The sequence below is a fragment of the Narcine bancroftii genome, chromosome 13 (genome assembly GCF_036971445.1).
Source record: "Narcine bancroftii isolate sNarBan1 chromosome 13, sNarBan1.hap1, whole genome shotgun sequence".
Lineage (NCBI taxonomy): Eukaryota > Metazoa > Chordata > Chondrichthyes > Torpediniformes > Narcinidae > Narcine > Narcine bancroftii.
In genome coordinates, this window is record NC_091481.1 from 15,073,181 (window position 1) to 15,092,990 (window position 19,810).

Sequence of the window (19,810 nt, forward strand, 5' to 3'; positions counted from 1 at the left end):
ATTAACCACATACTCTGCCTTCAAGTTTAATCTTCTCGTGCTTCTTCTCACACTCTTCCAGATTGAACTCCATCTGCCACTTCTCTGTTCACTTCTACATTCTCTCTATATCTTATTATTAGCTTACTGTTGTAAGTTTCTACGTTATGTTAGGTCTGCTTTGTTCATGAATGAGTGAGTCAAACACCAGACTGAGTCGAAATCAAGGTTCTTTGTTCTTTATTGCCGGATTGTAACACTTGCAACTAACAGTGTTAGTTGGAGAAGGCGCATTCTGCTGTTATCAGAAAATGGTGTTTTTTATATACCTTAGGATACGTACTTAGCAAATTATCATACCATGACATTGTCCAATGAATAAACTGTTGCTGTCCCTCTCTGCTAGCCTCCTGCACATCAATTTGTCATCCCCACTCTTATCTTGAGAGTACAAGGTCACAACTGCATCTTGTTACGGCCCAGCACTCCCTCTACATTCCCAGCTCATGATGTTTTTACCTAACAGTTATCCACAGCACCTGAAAACTTTGTGTCATATGCAAACTTTTCAACCTCCACTTCTTTATCCAAGTTGTTTATAAAAATTGCAGAGCTGGAAATCAAGAATAGATCCCCATAGAACATTACTATTCACTGACTTCCAGTCAGAATACACTCACTCCACCAGTGATCATCCTCTGACTTTCTGTGGGTAAGACCATTTTGAATCCATGTAGCCATGTTTGCAAAGATCCCATGGGCATACCATCAACTTGTTTTGTCATCCCCTTGTAAAACTTAATGAAGCTCATGAAGAGCGATTTGCCCCTCACAAAACCATCCCTAATAAAACAATGGTTCTCCAAAGGTTTCCAAATCCTGTTCCTAAGAATCCTCTCAGTAGTTTTCTTAGCACTGACCGAAGACTCACAGGTGTAATAATTCCCAGGATTATTCCTATTAACTTGAACAACAGAATAACATTCGCCAAATTCTAATCCTCTCGTACTACTCCTTTATCCAGGGAGGATGCAAAGATCATATCAATCCCCCAACAATTGCTTCCCCTTGAACCTGGGATAGACCTTGTCCAGCTCAGGGGATTTATCTATCCCAATTCTTAAATGAGTACTGGTGGAAGAGCCTTAGAAAATTTTAAAATCAGAGTTGATTGAGCCAGAAATTATTTTGTCACATTCACTGCCTTTGACAATTCTGAACAATTTATTTGAATGTATTCTATTTAAAACTGTTTGTTCATTGCTATTTGCTACTTCGAAGAAATCTTAATCCCATCGGTTCCCTAGGATTTTGTTCCTTCACTTAATAAAGGCTTGCCAGGTTGTTTTATACATGATAGTTGAGCCAGGATTTATTGTTCATACTTAAATTTGTTCTTTGAATTGAGTACCGTAGCTTGGTCAACCATTTCAAGAGCAGTTAGAAGTCGATCATGTTGTTGAAGATCTAGGTCAGACAGGATAATGGCAGCTTTCCTCTCCTAAAGAACACGAGTAAATGAGATGAGTTGTGATGACAATCCAGTAGTTAAGTGGTCACCAAATGTCATACAAGGGTTTTTCTATTTAGAGTGATTGAACTCTGGATCATAACTTGATTTCTAAATTAATGGTAATATATTAACAATAATCCCCTATCTTCATTTAAAATTATTAAATATTTTGATTGGTAAAATGTGAAATGCTGTTCTTGATTCTGGGAAGAACAAAATTAATCACCATTGATACAAATAAAATGCCAAGAAAAACTCCAATCTTGAGAAACTTCATTAAACAGTGGTTTCCTTAAACAAAAAGCCAAATAACATGGATTTGTTTTAGCTAAATAAAATAGTGAAGAATTAGTGAACAATTATGCTGCTTGAATAGGAACAGATGTCGAGAGTAACTTTGCCGACAAGAGTATTTTTTTGTATATTCCAATTGGGACAATTAAAAAAAATTCTGAAATGCTTAACTTTCCCCTTCAAATAAATCAAAGGAAATCTCATACAAACTAGTTTTTAAAAAACTTTTCAGGTGGCACACATTACACATCTGAACAAGTTGTTTTGATGGTATCCTTACTGGCGACATAAATTTATATTGGAGTTTTTAAAAATACTTCTGCCACATTAAGCACCTTTGGCTTAATTTTGCACCTTTTTCTTTAAAACTTTGACGTTATTTCTCTCCATGTGATATAGATGAGCAACTCCGTACTCCAGCCTTTTCTTTTCCATTTCCATTTGCTTACAGACTACCTTGCAGTAGCGCTATAGACGTTTTGTAACTCTTACAGCAAATCTTGATGCAACATCCAACTCTAACATAGAAACCTCCGCAATGAATTGCTGCAAACATGCGTGGTTAGAGCTGTTTTTTAAATTTACTAATTATAGTTTCTTTCCTCTTTTTATGTCCCACCCCTTTTCTTCCCTGCCTTACCCTCTCCTGGTTCCTTTTTTCTCTTCCTCATAGACCACATAGCACACATCATAGAGCTACTAGGCACTATCCCAAGGCACTTTGCTCTTTCTGGGAAATATTCTCGGGAATTCTTCAATCGCAGAGGTAGTACCTCTTCTCTTTGAAAGGTCCTGTAACACAGACAGAAGTGGAGAGTTTTCCATGACTACTGACTAATGAAATGTGTAGTCTCGTGTGCTAACCCAAACTAATATCAAAGAGTACAGATTCTAATGAGATCTGCTCATTAAATGTCTTCCATTGAAAACAGATGCAGTGCAAATTAAAGTTGTGCTATTGCAGGCTAGAGATTTATTTCCTTGCTTGTGATCTGCTACACATGCTGCAGATGTATATAATGGTATGAATGTCGGGAATAGACGTACTGTAATTAAATCAGACAATGCCGCCTTGCATTTTTTTAAAAATGCCAAATTCCTTTGAATTTCAGTATTTTGATTAAAATATATTGCTTATTATTTATTTTCTGGAAATGCTTGAACAAAAGATTAAACTGAAAGCAAATTTGTGATTTAAAAATTTGACATTCACAGGAGCCCAAGATATTGGGCTGTTTCAGTGTCAAGGAGGAAACACTCTTGTCTGTACCAGGACTAGTACCACATGATGCATGCATTGTACTGATTAAACTGTTTTTGTTTTGCTGGCAATATTCTTCAATACAGATCACATAGCTTTGATCATTGAACTACTGGGGAAAATCCCTCGAAAGTTCGCAATGTCTGGAAAATATTCCAAGGAGTTTTTCACCAAAAAAGGTAACAATTAGTTATGAAGCCACTGACTCAAGTACATTAAATGTTCAGAGGTAATTTGCTTGGGCAGTATATAAAATTGTCTTTGTCAACTTTTGGTCAAATACATTAATTGTGATTAATGTCAGAGAAGAAACATTTTTGACAAGAAGCTAAAAATACAATGCTGGAGAAACTCAGCAGGTCAAACAGTGTCCTTTCTGTCGCAAAAGTAAAAGTGCAAAACCAACGTTTCGAGCTTGAGCTCTTCGTCAAAGGGGGAGGCAGGAAGTTTTAGGTGGAGAAGGAAGGGAGGGGACAGCAGCAATCAAGGGGAGGAAGCATGGCTAGGTGAATAGAGAGGGAATGGGGGGAGGGGAAGAGGAGAGCGGGTTAGCAGGGAAAAATCGATGTTAATGCCATCTGGTTGGACAGTAAGTGTCCAGATGGAAAATCAGGTGGTGTTTCTCCAATTTGCAGGTGGTCTGGATGGAATAGTGCAGGCCATGGACAGACATGTGAGTATGGAAGTGTGACACAGAACTGAAATGGTTGGCTCCTGAGAGGTCTCTGTCACTGGAGCATACAGAGCGAAGGTGCTCAGCGAAGCGATCTCCCAATCTGCGCCCAGTCTCTCCAGTGTAGAGAAGGCCACAAAGGGAGAACCAGATGCAGTAAATCAATCCTGTGGATACACATGTGAAGTGTTGCTTCATTTGAAAGCCCGGACTATGGAGAGGGAGGAGGTGTAGATGCAAGTCTAGGGGAATGTGCCCAGGGGGTGATTGATAGGAAGGGATGAGTGCACGAGGGAGTCATGGAGGGAGTGGTCCTTATGGAATGCAGAGAGGGGAAGATGTGTCTGATAGTAGGATTCTGTAGTAAGTGATGGAAACTCCAGAGGATAGCGAGTTGGATGCAGAGGTTGGTGGGGTGATAGGTGTTGTGTTTGAGACAGAGATCTCCTCCGAGATGTGGCCAAGGGCTGAGTTGATGGTGGTGGAGGGGAACCCGTGTTTGTGGAAGAAGGCAGACATTTCAGAAGATCTGGACTGGAAGACCTCATTTTGGGAGCAGATGCAGCAGAGACGGAGAAATTGAGAGAAGGAGATGGAATCCTTGCAGGGTACACGGTGTGAGGAAGTGTAGTCAAGGAAGTTCTGGGAGTTACTGGATGTTTAGTAAATATTGATGGAAAGCTGGGATGGAGACAGAGAAATCCAGGAAGGGGAGAGTGTTGTCAGAGATGGACCTGGTGAATTCGAGATCAGGGTGGAAGTTGGCTGCTAAGTAAATGAAGTTGACAAGCTCACCACGGGTGCATGAGGCAGCTCCGAATTTGTCATCAACGTACCAGAGGAAGAGTTGAGGGGTCTTTCCTACCTGTGTAGGGTTGCAGCATGGATTGGTGTACAAACAGGCAGGCACACCTGGGACTCATACGTGGCTACTCCTTTGATCTGGAGGAAATGAGATGAGTTAAAGGAGAAGTTGTTTAAAGTGAGAATAAATTCTGCCGAGCAGAGGAGGGTGATGGTAGAGGGTGACTGGTAGGGTCTGTGGTCCAGAAAGAAGCGAAGTGCTTTAAGACCTTCTGTATGGGGGATGAAGGTATAAAGGCAGAGGCATCAACATTAACATTTTGGTTGCTACTAACCTGCTCTCCTCTTACCCCCTCCCACCCCTTTCTGCTAATGGATGAATGTTGAATGAGGAGCTATGATTAAAGGGTGATCATTTAAAATAGAGATGCTTGTGAACTCTTCATAGTGGGTGGTGAATCTCTTGAATTCTCAACTCTTGTGATGAGGCATTGGGGCTATATTTTTGAATGTATGGGGAGGGGAATGGAGGCCAATGGGGAAATGCCACAGAAGAGGAGTAGAGGCATAATCATACTGAATCGCAGGGCAAACTTGAGACACTGAGTGGCCTACTGTGTTCTAACCATTTTAATTGAGTTGGCAATTGTTTTAAAAGAACCAGAATTTATTCTCATGAACAAGTCACGAATTTAGTTGTTTTGCAGTAGCATCAACCTTACAACAATAAATAAAAATAACTAGTGCATGAAAAGTAAGGCAGTGACTTTGGTTGATTCATTATTCAGGAATTTGATGGCAATGGCGAAGAAGCTGTCCTTATGCTGTTGAGTGCTCATCCTTAGGCTCATGTACCTTTTTCCTAATGGTAGCCAAGTGAAGAGGAAGGACATAGCCTGGGTGGTGGGGGTCTTTGAGGATAGAGGCTGCTTTTTTAAGATACACCGTCTCTTGTAGATGTCCTCGATAGAATGAAGTCTGGTGTTTGTGATGTCGCAGGCTGAGTTAACAACCCTCTCAAGTTTATTCTTGTCCTGAGAGTTGGCACCTTCATATCAGATAGTGATGCAACCAACCAGAATGCTCTCCTCTTAACACCTATAGAAGTTTACGAGAGTCTTCGATGACACACTGAATCGCCTCAAGCACCACACAAAGTATAGCCCCAGGAGAGCCTTCTATGTGATTGTGTCGACATTGAGGCTCCAGCACAAATCCATGGAGATGTGGACACCCAGGAATTTGACGTTCTTGACCCTCTCCACGACTGAGCCCTCGATGAGGACTGGGTCGTGTTCTCCTGACTTCCTTCTGAAGTCCACAATCATCTCCTTGGTTTTGCTAACATTGAGCGCAAGGTTGTTGGCGTGACACCATTCAATGAGCTGATCTCTCTCCCTCCTGTACACTTCCTTGTTGCCATTTGTGATTCTGCCAACAACTGTGGTGTCATTGGCAAATTTGTAGATAGCATTGGAATTGTGGCTGGCCACACAGTCATGGGTGTATAATGAATAGAGCAGTGGGTTAAGCAGGCATCCTTGGGATGCGTCTGTGTTGATAATCAGTGAGGAGGAGATGTTTCCAATTGCAGAGAGGGGGTGCAGAGACCTAGAGTTTGTAGCTTCTTGACCAGCACTGAGGAATAATAGAGTGAGATTGCTGCTGTAGGGAATTGCTTTGGAATTATAACCAGAACAGAAGGTGTGACAAGGAATTGATGAATTCAATCTTAAGTTTAAAAATATCTCAGTGAAGTTAAAAGTGGGTCACTGACATTAAAATTATTTTAACCAGGTCTTAATACATTGGTTTCAATATAAAATCTCTGAAAATACTTGGAAACCAACTCACAACTGGCAGGTTAATTTTACGACATAGTTTCCTCTGGCATCCATTTCGCTGAAAATGCTTTGGTGGTTGTAGAGGTGGTTATCTAAAGACTTCCACATCATGGACTTTAATAACATGCCAGTTTTGTGTGCCCAACATCAGTAAAGTCAGACAATCCTTGTTCTTTGATTTTTAACAGTAGAATTTTCTTATTGTTATCTTGGATTCTGCTATGTTGAGAGAGAGTCGGAGATGGAAAATTGCTCCCATTGGTATAAAGAGGGATGGTCAAAGTGGACCATTCTCTCCCTTCGAGTTTAAATGTGCTATGGACATGTTTAAAAACTTGATTTTCACCACATCAATCTTTTTGCAGGATGTCATATTTTTACTATGCTGTCCAGTTTTTTAAAAAATCGGGGTAATCGGACAAGAAAATTTTAAAAATCCAGCTCTCTGACTATACTATTGTTATTTTGAACAAAACATCAAGTAATTTGAGGGATGAGGGAGTTTTTTGCTCTCTGAGCTGAGATACAACCTTGTCCATTTAGTATCTGGTAATGCAACATTTTTCAATGGTCAGCCACCTAACTTGTTATTATAATTTGTTCATGGAAATTAACAAAAGGCATCAGGTGTTTTCCTTGTTTTGGGGTAACAGAGGAAGAGCATCAAACCATATTCAGGAAATCAGAAAGTACCTTGTCTGTGTTTCAGTTGAAAATTCAGATGGTAGTAACCCAAGACTCAATTTTGTTATCGACTGTTGCTACCTGCCAAACTAGTAAAAGGAGAAAAAAGATAAACTGTCAATGATGATTGCCTTAGCATGTCAGACCTTTTCCACAGTAAATAAATGGTGGTGTCCCTGTTTGATGTCCTCTGAAAATTCAGTCGTGTACAATTTTGGGCAGAGTTATGGAACTGAGAAACGAGGGCCTTCACCCTACCATGTTCATGCCAATTACCCATCCACGCTAATCCTATTTTGACCAGCACTTCGTCATTCGTGTTTGGTAATTTAAGTCCTCATCTCTTGTCCAGTTACATCCCAAAATTACAATGTAATTGAAGGGACTAGATTTATTTAGATTTTATTTATTTATTCAGATTTTTTGTTGGAGTCCATTCATGACATCACATACAACCCTGAGATTCCTTTTTCCTGTGGGCACGGCAGAATTACAAAGACTACAAAGGGATACTGTCAAAAAACTATTTTAAAAATGGACTCAAAATAATATATGCATAGTGTTGAAAGGTAACGCTGAGCTCCATTGCAGTAAAGTATTGACAAATGTTTCTCGCCCTGATTAGTCCCTTCCACAATCACTTGTTTATACTAAAACCTTACTCAATCCCTTTATGATCATCAACAAACCTCCCAATGTGGTCTCCCTCTTGCCACCGTATAACACTCTTCTAATCCATTCCTTCCTTTTCCATGGACTATTTGATGGTCACTGACTACCATGCAGGGATTCAAAATTAGAATCCTATTCAGTGAGGAGCTGCTGGGGGGGGGGGGGGGGGGGGGGATATCTGACACTTGCTCTTGTAAATACTGCTGAAATTACCAAATTGACTTGTGGCAGAGTGTGATGGTGGAGTTGTTAACCTTGGAACAACTGATACAAAATAGTTTCCAGACCATTCAAGCTAAATATCCATGTTTTATGTCAATTGTGCTTTGTATGCAATCTCTGGCTGCAGTAAAGTTCAGGGGTGGAACAATGAAAAGATTGCAAAAAAGGTCACTAAAACTTGTCAGACTGAGCCTTTGAACCAACTTGTCCATGCCAAACAAATTGTTTATCTTAGCTTAATCTACTTTCCTCTATCTGACCCATATCCTTCTGAACCTTTCCTAACCACATACATGTCTAAATACCTTTTAATTGTTACAGTTGTCCCGACATCTACTACTTCCTCTGGCAGCACATTCTACACTCCACTCTGTGTGATGGTGCCCCTCAGATTTCCTTTAAATCTATGCTGTCTAGTTTTAGATTTCCTCTTCTTGGTGGGGGGCGGGGGGAGATGAAGGGGGAAATGGGGAACCTATGACTTTATTTATCCCTTTTATGGTTTATAAACCTCAGTAAGGTTCTTGCGTCTCATATGCTCCAGCAAAAAAAGACCCAGCCTCTCCTTATAATTCAAGTCTGCTAGTCTTGGTAACATTTTTATTATATTAGGATTTATAAACATTTATTTACTTGCTTCATAAAAAAAAAACAAGACATGACACCCAGGAATGTAAGTCCAGTATTTGTTAGGGAAAATGTTGCATATACAGAGCACATCTCAACAGCACAGGAGCTACAGTAATTAGTTAGCTAAGATTTAGAAAGACCTGGTCATTCATTGGTAATCCATTGTAATTCTTTGAAGGCAACTAAATCGATAGGCAAGGTTTAAGGTAAAATTAAAATGAACTTTAAAACTTGATATAAATACAGTTAGCAACAAATAATTTATAACTTCATATTTTCTTTCGTTCCTTTATTTTTTCTCTTTTGGATTGGAGGTTTTTTTAACGTTACGCTTTGATATACTGTTACCAATGTGCTCGGAATTTTTGAATTGTGTTCATATTGGGGAAAAAAACCTTTTCATTATGTTGCACATTGTATAATTGTATTGTTCAATTGTTTATACTTTAAGTATTAATAACAATAATTTAAAAAGAAAAGCAACAAATCAAGAGCTGGTTCTCTGGAGCCTCCATAAGATCTCCATGCACATCCTTGATTATGTCATGGACTGCTTCCTTTAGTTAACTTGCTTTGGAGATGCCCACAGATCACTGGAAAGCCGAGAACAAGGTAGTCAGTGTCACAAGGTTGCACAGTAAGTAAAGATTAGATGGACCCAGTCAGTGTACACATCAGCATTAGATGTAACTAATTGATTAAATGTCGAATATCTGCAATATTCCAATTGTACGTTGCTTTAGACAAACTAGGTTTTCTATTACAGGTAACTGTAATATGACAACATTGAGAGTTGATTTAAGAACAAGCAGGCTTTCATATTATGATGAACGTAAGGTAGGGGTAGGACATACACTACAGATGGTAGGGCTCTGAGAAACTCTATAGATCTGCAAAGGTTGCAGTACAGGTAGATAAGGTGGTGAAGAAGGCATTTGTTAGTCAAGGCAGAGAACACAACCTTATAAAACAGTGGTGAGGCCACAGCTGAAACTATATACAATTCTAGTGACACAATCAGGGAACATCATAATTGTGTTGGAGGGTGCAGAGATTTACCAGGATATTGCTTGGGGTGGAATGTCTCAGTTAGAAGCAGAGGAGGCTGATGGGGAACTTGCTGGGTATTCACAATTATGAGGGACATTTTGAATTTGTTGTAAACCTATACCTCTTTCCTGATGGAAGGAGTGAGAACAAAGCATGTCCTGGGTGGTGTTGGTCCTTGATAATTACTGCTGCTCTCTGACGGCAGCATTCCATGTAGATTTTCTCTATGGTGGGGATAGTTTTGCCTGTGTTGTATTGAGCTCTATACACAACTTTTTTGCAGGGATTTTCACTGAGATATTGGTGGACCCCCCCCCCCCCCCTCCATGACGAAACTTGTCAGCACACATATGTAGAAGTTTGCCATGGTTTCCAATGTCATACTGAACTTCCACAAACTCCTGAGGGTGTAGAGGCATGCTTTCTTTGCGAAGATTTTAATATGTTGAGTCCAAGAAAGATCATCTGAGATAGTGACTAAATTAAAAAGAATTTAAATTTGCTCACCTTCTCCACCTCTGATCCCCCCAATGACCATTGCATCCTACATCTCTGGTTTCCCTTCCTAAAGTCCACAGTCAGCTCTTTGGTTTTGGTTATATTGAGTGTGAGGTTAGTACACCAACCAAGTTTTTTTTCCCCACCCATAATGTACTTGCCATTTATATGTATTGCCTGAGAAGGTGGAGGCGGCAAGTTTTTTCATAATATTTAAAAAGTATCTGCAAGAATAGTTCAATTTCCAAGACATTGTTAGCCACAGACCAGTGCTGATAAGTAGCATTAGTGTAGATTATTATGTACATTAAGGTCAAAAAGAGCTGTTTCTTTGCAGTATGACATATTCTGAAATGGCATTGAACAAAAGTGATTGTAATTTTAAACAAAAAATGTAACTGAAGGAAGTGCAATTTTAAAAACTGGTTTCAACTGGATATGAGAATTTTTAAAAATCTCTAGATCGTACTCAAGATCTATCACATTTCAAAGAGTAGCTGAGCTACTCTTACGCTCAAGCATATTACCTCAAAGTGTACTGAGTAGGGAAGCAATCCTTCATGCTAACTCAAGCGAGTTTAATGAAGGAAGCAAGGATAATGCAGAACAGGGTAATTAATATCCACAACATTCTGTGGTACTAATGCTTGATTTTCTAAAGCAGTGGTTCTCAACCTTTTTCTTTCCACTCACTTAACACCTTAATGCCATCAGTGCTCTGTGATTAGTAAGGGATTGCTTAAGGTGGTATGTGAGTGGGAAGGAAATGTTGAGAATCACTTCTTTATACCCAATTGTAACTGAAATTTTTGCATGAGAAAAATTGTCATTGGCCCATTTCCTTTGGAGTTATAAAACTATGCACATAACGGGTCAATGAGGTACTATTAAAACAGTGGTTTTTAAACTTTTTCTTCCCACTCATATACCACCTTAAGCAATCCCTTACTAATCAGAGCACCGCTGGCATAGGGAATATGTAAAGTGGTACGAGTGGAAAGAAAAAGGTTGAGAACCACTGATTTAAAGCAGTGTGTAATGGTCCAATTAAAGTTGGTCAGTTAAACCTTGCTGAAGAGTTTGATGGAGGTGTGGCCATTCACTTCCTTTCAAAGCAGAAGGAAAGTGTCAGCCTATTGGTTCTTGTGCCCAAATTATTTGAATTGAACTTGTCAATTTTACTGAACATTTATTGTTTTGTGCACAGGAGAACTACGACACATTACCAAACTAAAACCCTGGAGCCTGTTTGATGTACTTATTGAAAAATATGGATGGCCCCACGACGAAGCTGTGCAATTCACTGACTTCTTGTTACCTATGCTGGAAATGGTTCCTGAGAAACGAGCTTCTGCAGCAGAATGCCTCAGACACCCCTGGCTTGGCTCTTAGCAGATGGACCAACTTTCTTCATGAAGCTGATGTTTATCACGGACCAAGCAAAGTGGCAAACTCTCAAACATCAGAAGTGTAAATCCAAGCCTCCAAGATCAGGCCATTTTTCACTCAAGTATGGTTAATATTTGAACTTTTGCTTTTGTGCACTTGTGTTTTTGGGAAGGGTAGTTTTTGTCTTTAGCGAGAGATTAGCTTTGCTGAAAACACTTAACGTCTTGATGCTTTGTTTCTTGTGTCACCTGACCATCTCGTTAAATTTCCAAACTGAAGGTAATAATATTTTTTTTTCATGTGTTTGGATATTTTTTGTACTTATTTATGAAAATTGTTTAAGCTGATGTGTATTAATATTGAATGACAAGATAAAGGTGAGATGCTATATAAGGTAAGGAAGTAGCTGAGGTATTGCAGAGCTGTACAATTGTATCCAATAGGAAAGAAGCATTATTCTTGTAAAATCTGTAGATTTTCCTGTAAAATACCTTTCCTTATAATACAAAAATGGGACCACCTATAATATTTTCATTAATGCCTTGTGCTAACCTAATGCATGTTTTGGAACTTATTTACTTACAAATGAGGCTGTATAAATTTTACATTTGTTGGCTCAAGAGTTAAATATTGTACTGCTGGGTATTGTGTGCTCATTAATACCTTGCAAGTAATTTTGCAGTCAACCTTCCCATCAAAAACACTTTAGTCTTATTTGTCCTTATTCCATTGCTCACTGCAATAGACCCATAATTGTCAATTGTTACTTAAAGAAGTGGTAAGGAAAATATTGGTTATCTCCTGTGGGAAAAATAATTCTGTGTAGATTTCATTATTTTTTGTGACAAAATATTAAATGTTCTGTTGTCAGTACAGAATAATACCAATTGAAATGAAAATAAAAGTGAACCTGTTAAAAACTTGTTTAAAATAAATTTCAAACCCTTCAGATTAGCATAAAAAGGAAGTTGATCTTGGTCTGTTTACAGCTTTGCTTTCTCAGCATCAGACAGTGGCACAACAAATTGCACTGGTCTTCGTAGCTTTTTCAGGGATTAACAATGTAAATAGGGAATTTTAAAAATCATCCATGAAAGCATTGAATTCTTGAAATATTAGTTTAAGTATTTGAGTTGCTGTATGTAATGAAAGATTTATTAGATAGCAAATGTGGTCAAATGCAATTCTGGCATGTTCTATCTCAGTTGTGAGATTTTCTACTTGTTGGGTCTTCAAGTGTGCACTAACCTCTAAGCAGTCAATAATGTTAAAGTAAACTGACTAGTTTTATTCCAGTTGTCCACATTAATTATGGTGCCACTATATCTAAAACTACCAGTTGCTGGTTTATCCATCTCCCTTCGCAATAATTAGATTGTGGATAAATAATTCTGGTATTGTAAAAGCAATTGTTTGAGGTGCTTGTGACTGTCTAATTAAACTGTTTTGTTTCCACAAGTTGTGTTGCTCTTTGGAATGGCAATGCTAAGATCCATTTAATTGCAGATAGAATGCTCTATATATTAATTCTGGAATAATTTTTGACATTCAAAATAATATATTCATTTGGTCTGTCACCATGTCATCCACTTGAAGGAAAATCATTTGCAAGCATGTCTTTTGCACTTCCATGTTTAAAACTTTTATTCTTGGTATCAACATATGCTCCTTTGCATTTCTCTTCTCGAGTGGAATTTCTGTGCTTCAGTTATCTTGTTTTTTTTTGTTGAGAAAGCAGTCATTTGACTCATCAACATATATTGTATTTTTTGACAGAGCAAGCTGGAATTTCTTAAAATATTCAATATCTTGCACAATTCATTTTTATTCCTGTTTGTTTAATCAATTAATTTTCTTGATATCCAGGTGGTTAATTTTGAATTCAGGCATACAGTTTGGGTAAGTGTATCTAGATTTCTCCTGGACACTCTCTCTACATCAATAAATGCAAGTTTGAGATTGTTGATGATTTGCTCAATTACCTCACTTGACTTGTATTTTGATTTTTTCTTCCTCTTTGAAATTTCTTAAGTCATATTTCTGTCTCTCCTAACCACTTGTGCTTAGGTAGACCCTGTCATTTGATGTTGTTGAAAACTGCATTCATCTCCACCTTTAAATTCACTTCAATGTTGTATATTTAATTGAAGTCAGAGCTTTTCCTCTCCAGCCTCAGCAACTCCTTACCCTGTTCCTTTTTGCAAGCTTCATGTTGCCCCTGATGCCTGGACATGGGCTCAGTTCCACTTAAATCCAGATGATACCAAGTGTTGTCTGTTAGACTGCTTGATAAAGCTATAAAATATCCCCCCCAATATTGTCCTTACCTCTGCCACATATTATATACCTGTCCATTGCACTAAGCCCATTTTGCAATTCTGGTGGTCTTTTGTTGTTACACCAACCCATCCTCCTCCTCCTTCCCCCCCCCCCCCCCCCATTATCCATTTGTTTGCAATTAATTCTTGTCCTCACTGAGATGGATTAAAATACCTCCATTGAATTTTGCACAAACCCTTGCTTGTCACATTTCAATGGGCTGACCTTCATTTTGCTCTCCAACACTTTGGTGTTAAAATATTGAAGTTTAACATCCTTCTGTGTCTGATTCCCCTATACATGTTTTGAAATATTCAGAGGATGCTAAAAATCTCAAAAATTCTAAACTCCAGAAGGTTAAGTGAAGGTAGAAAGAAGGGTAAAAATAAGTTGAAATGTCAGTTGACTGACAATTTCCATATACTTATAAATGTTATTTGGTTTTGATTAAATTTAGGATTATTCCTCCAAAGTTAATCTTATTAACTATGTATTGATGGAACAGAAAATCTTTCAGCTACATACATATTTGGCCTTTGCTTAGTAATATTCTTTGAGAAATTTTTATGATTATGTTAACATCTTGACAATTGCCCAGCAATTGTCCTCTGTGGCTATGCTCCTCTTTCCCAATCAATAATCCTGAGTTCCATTTCCATCTGTAATTACTTCACCCAAAGCCCACTATAAAATGCCCTCTTTGACCAAGCTTTTGGTCTTGTACCCTTTATCTGTTTCCAGTACCTTTTTGATACAATGCCTATGAAGCACCGAGGTATTTTGCAAAGGGGCTCGTCGATAGTGACCTGGCAGCTCGATGACAAAAAGCATTTTTTATGTCTTCCCGTCTTCTGGGAAAACCCTAAATTCTCACTTAAAATTACACAGAATTTTAATGAGAGTGAATGACTGGATTTAATTAGGTATCCTAACAGAAAAGTTTTAGGGGAAGCAAAAATTTAGATTTTATTAGAGGAAAAGATCTATAAAATGTAAACTGCTGAAATATAAAAGAGTTTAAAAACAATGGAAGAACTCAGCGAGTCACGCATCTTTGGAGGAAAAAGGTGTAAAACATTTCAGGTCAAGACCCTGAATCAGGACTGAAGGAAGATTTCAGTTTATTTGCAATGTGGGGATTGGAATAAAGGTTGTTAAGAACTGGGTAGAACCAAGTTGGAGGGGAGATTGGGTAGATTAAACCAGGTGAAGCCAAGGGGTGGGGTTAGGGTTAGGGTTGGAACTTATAACCAGGTGGAGAGGACAGAAAAGGTGAACAAAACTAGGTGGCAGTTTGTGAATTTGCCATTTTTAGGTCACTCAAAATTCATACGGTTTGTCAATTATCCAAGGAAAAATGAGATATTGTTCTTCCAATTTGCCTTTAGCATCATTGTGGTAACGAAGAAGGCTGAGGGAGGACAGACAGATCAATGTGGAAGTAGAAAGGGGAGCTGGAGATGGCCATTGTGGATAGTGCACAGGTGCTCCATAGAGCAGTTGTTTGATCTATAGGTTTCATTCATGTTACAGAAGACACTTTGGCTGCACTGAATGCAGCATGCCATGTTAGAAGAGGGGCAGGTGAACATCTGACTCAGCTGGACGTGGTGGTTAGATTTCTGGGTGGCAATGAGTGAGGTGGTGAAGTCCTCATGTTTTTTATGGTTGCAGGAAACATTGTTGGGATTGGGAGTGGGCAGGAGAGATGAGTGGACTGAGGACACACAAACGATGGGGAAGAGAAAAATGTGACAGATGGTAGTGGGGTCATGTTGGATGTGAAAGTTGGTGAGGCAAACACATGTACACACCCCACCCCCGGAACTTTCCTCCGTCCTGATGCAGGATCTCAACCTAAAAGGTTAACTTACATTTGTTGCCTCCACCAATGTAGTTTGACATGCTGAATTCTTCCAGGATCCTGTCTTGTTTGTTCCAGCTTCTAGCATCTGCAGTCTCTTTTGGTTTCAGCAGACCAAAAAGATGGTATAATAGGAACAAGTCCTGCTTACAAAGCATCAGTAATGAAGTAAGAGACATAGGCAATCTGTATTGGGAGAAAAGTTGCTAAAGTATAAATTAGTGAAACATGGCTTCAGGAAAAAAACAGCAAAGAGGGGAGAAAATGGGAGGTGCTATAGCTGTACGCAACAGAGGCAATAAACCACAGTGAAAAGCAATACATCGCTAATGGTGGCAAAAATAAAATCTACTGGGACCGAGACAAATGACACCAGCATGGCAACATTGATAAATCGTAAATGGTGTGCAACAATGTAACATTTAAGACTTGTTCAATGCAATATGTTTAGATGAGGGTCTTCAGTAAGGAAATCTATAAATCACAAATCAAATAAGAATGAAAAATGTGGTGTCAGGGTACGAGGTATCCTATTGGACAGTTCGTCACCATCAGAGAGGAGAGGGAGTGTTCACATTTGCAGATGAAATGTTAACTATAATTTTTTTTAACAGATGATACCGATCTTACAAAATAACCACCAGTGTCTGCAGTTTTGGCTTTGAATTTACACAAGAGGTTGATTGAATTTCATTTAAATTTTTGAGTTTGGGTCTAAATTATGAAACATAAAAATTATATACCAATTCAGCTGGGTAGGCTTGGTAATAAATGAGCTGTTGTTAAACATAGTCTGTTTTGGATATTCCATTTTGACACCACCTAAACCAGTGAAAACTTCTCCCACATAAAGGCTGTGAATTTTAAAGCGATTATACATAAATGACTTAGTAAACAGAACTGTTATGAGGGTTTGAAAGGCTTCTTTGTCTATTATTTTAGGGATAAATAACAATAAAAAGTGTGCACCATCAGCAAAATGTTAATATATTCCTGTGACTTGTGGCGAGAGAGCATTCCTTACCAGTTAATATTTATGTGCCTTGTTCTTCTGTAGTTTTGGTTCAGTGTTTTGTATGAGTGAATAGTAATACGCCACTGACACAGGTGTAACATACTCAAGAAGGTAAAGTTGATTTTGGAATCCCAAGACTTCACCATTATCACTTGAGGCTATTATTGACCAGTCAATAACCTATAACCCATGTTCAGGCAGGCACTCCTGCAATAAGTTCAATTGGCCAATGCTCTGTAGGTGTCTCTGGGTTCCATTTTGGCTCTCCCAGCCTTTTTGACAACCATTTCAGCTGCTCCTGGGACCTTTGATTTTACTCTGCCACCCAATCCTAGACCCTGTAAACCAATCAGAACCCTATACTGGAGCAACCATTACATTGGGCCATGGAATATGTACTGAGAAGAAAAAGAGGTGTACTTCGTTTAAATGACTTCTAAAGTGGTTTAAGGCTTAATTTAAATGCTCTCTGTTAAAAGGGTACATTTCAGCCATTTCCAGGATACCCACACCACCAAAGCAAACAACTATACTTTTGGGCTTTTGTACTACTTTTACCATTCTAACCTCACAACTCAACTGAATTGGGTCATTTTTCTTCAGAAAAAATGATACCAAATGAAATTTAAAGATTGGTTGTCCACTAATAATCAAACTTAATTGGTGAATTTTCATTGTATGAAGGATTAGTTGCAGATGACACAAGTTGCAGAGGGATCTGGACCTGCTGAAAAATGGCAGATGGAATTTAATGCAGACAAGTGTGAGATATTGCATTTTGGAAAGACAAACCAAGGTAAGACATGGACAGTTAATGGTAGGGCACTGAGGAGTGTGGTGGAACAGAGGGATCTGGGAATACAACACATAATTCCCTAAAAGTGGCAGTACAGGGTAAAGGGAACTTTTTGCATATTGGCCTTCATAAATCAAAGTATTAAATAGAGCAGTTGGGATGTTATGGTAAAGTTGTTTAAGAATATTGTAAGCAGTTTTAGTCACCTAACTACAGGAAAGATACAATGCAGGGAAGATTTATTAGGATGTAGCTGGGACTTCAGGATGAGTTACAGGGAAAGATTAAGCAGTTTGAGTTTAGAAGAATGAGGGGAGATTTAATAGAGATATACAAAACAATGAAGGGCATAGACAGAGTAAATGCAAGTAGGCTTTTTTCCCCCCACTAAAGTTAGGTGAGATACAAACCAGGGGACATAGATTAACGGAGAACGGGGAATATTTATGGAAACTTCTTCACACAGAGTAGTGGGAGTGTGGAATGAGTTACCGGCGGAAGTGGTGAATGTGGGCTCAATTTTAAGAAAAATTTGGATAGGTACATGGATGGGAGGCCCATGGACTGGGCACAAATCAGTGGAAATAAGTAGATTAATAGTTTGGCACAGATTAGAAGGGCCAGATTTCTATGCTGCAATATACTATAGTTCTAATATGTAAGTTCTTTAGTACTGATGTATCTCTAAAGCACATTTCTCAAAGTTAAATTTAGAAAATGAATACTTTGACAGGTGAATACCAAGATACTAAAACATAATAAGGACATAAAGTTGAGAAAAACCCAATTGGGAATTAAAGAATAGATCTTTGTCTTAAGAATAAATCCAAGACAAGCCATATAAGCATTTTAGAAAGTAAAGGATATCTTTTAAGAAAATAAGAAATTTTAGTTGCTTCAAAAATTAAAAAATCAGCTCATATTATTCATTTTGAACAGTATAATTCTCCTGGAAGAAAGTACTTGCTCTACAAACTGTGGAAATTAACGCTTAGCTAAATAGCAACATTTCAAATTGGTAATGGATACCTTGCACACAGTTGTAAATCTATCCTGTGTGGCGGTTCGCCATTAGGCAGGCGAGCTGGCCCTGCCTGTCACACACGTGACTTGGGCAGTCAGCCAAAATGGCACCATCGGGGGTTTCCTCCCGACCTCAGCACCAGGCTCAGAAGCCCACACTTGGGGACCCACGTGACGCCAGGGCCCCCAAATGGAGTTCTCAGCCAGGTCCGGGCTGGGAGTACAAGACCAGCCAGGCATCCTGCAGTAAATCAGTTTTTGCTCACTGAACTCAACCCGTCTGGTTGTGCGATTCTTCAATTAGCCGCTGCTACAATTGGTGACCCTGACAGGTTCAAACGTCTTTGAACCCAACGTGAACAACCATTCGATCAACGCTTTAGCCATCAAGCTTCCTGACTTCTGGGTTCAGGAGCCGGAGACCTGGTTCAGCCACTCAGAGGCTCAGTTTCACCTCCGCCGGATTTCATCAGATTTGACTAAGTTTTACCATGTGGTCGCTGCCTGGACCAGGCCACCGCCAAACAAGTGCTGCATCTCGTTCAGCACCCACCTGCGGAAGTTAAGTACAGGACCATCAAACGGGTGTTCACCGGCTCTCTTAGCCTCTCCAGACGCCAGCATGCCGCTCGGATGCTGCACTTCAATGCCTAAGGGGACAGAACTCCAATTAAGTTGATGGACGAGAATCTCGTGCTCAAGGGCGATCACACCAACTGCTCACTCTTCGAGCGCATCTTCCTCAACCATCTGCCTGAAGACATCCAGCCGTTACTGTCCCAGGAGAGCTTTGTCAACCCTAGGAAGGTTGTTCAAAAGGCTCAGGAGCTATGGCTTGAACGATTCCTGGAGGGCTCAACAGTCCAGCAGGTTACGAGTCACGGACGTGACCATGCCCCTGCAGGGGCCTCAAAGAGCATAGCTAGAAGCAAGTCATCCACTTCAAGCCTCTGCCTCTTCCAGCGCTGGGGAGCCAAGGCTCGAAGTGTCATCAGCTCTGCTCATTCCAGGGAAATGAGCAAGCCGGCCGCTGTTAATGGCTGCAGCGGCTGGCCAAGAACACACCCTTCTCTACCTGCGGGATTCAGTCAGCGTCCGACGCTTCCTTGTCAACAACGGGGCCCAGATCAGCGTCATCCCGGCCACAGCCATCGAGTCCCAGAACTGGCCTTGATGACCTCCCCTCCGTGCAGCCAATTCGACGAAGATCTGAATGTATAGAGACAAAAGACCGTCCACTTCCAGATCGGCCAGCGGAAGTTCTCATGGATGTTCACTGT

The 19,810-nt window shown here is 39.6% G+C and overlaps 1 protein-coding gene across 10 annotated transcripts in view; it reads left to right on the forward strand.

The window, feature by feature from the left end:
* The window catches only part of srpk2 (SRSF protein kinase 2), a 180,599-nt gene extending 167,427 nt beyond the window's left edge, over window positions 1–13,172 (forward strand). For 7 of the 10 annotated variants that reach the window (XM_069908285.1, XM_069908284.1, XM_069908283.1 and 4 more), the window contains 3 exons: window positions 2,460–2,552; window positions 3,134–3,226; window positions 11,332–13,172. In XM_069908285.1, coding sequence (XP_069764386.1) covers window positions 2,460–2,552; window positions 3,134–3,226; window positions 11,332–11,516 — 371 coding nt within the window. In that variant the 3' untranslated portion in view covers window positions 11,517–13,172. The remainder of the gene's footprint in view (window positions 1–2,459; window positions 2,553–3,133; window positions 3,227–11,331) is intronic. The other 3 variants (XM_069908289.1, XM_069908292.1, XM_069908291.1) reach the window with 2 other exon arrangements.
* The last annotated feature ends 6,638 nt before the right edge of the window (window positions 13,173–19,810 follow it).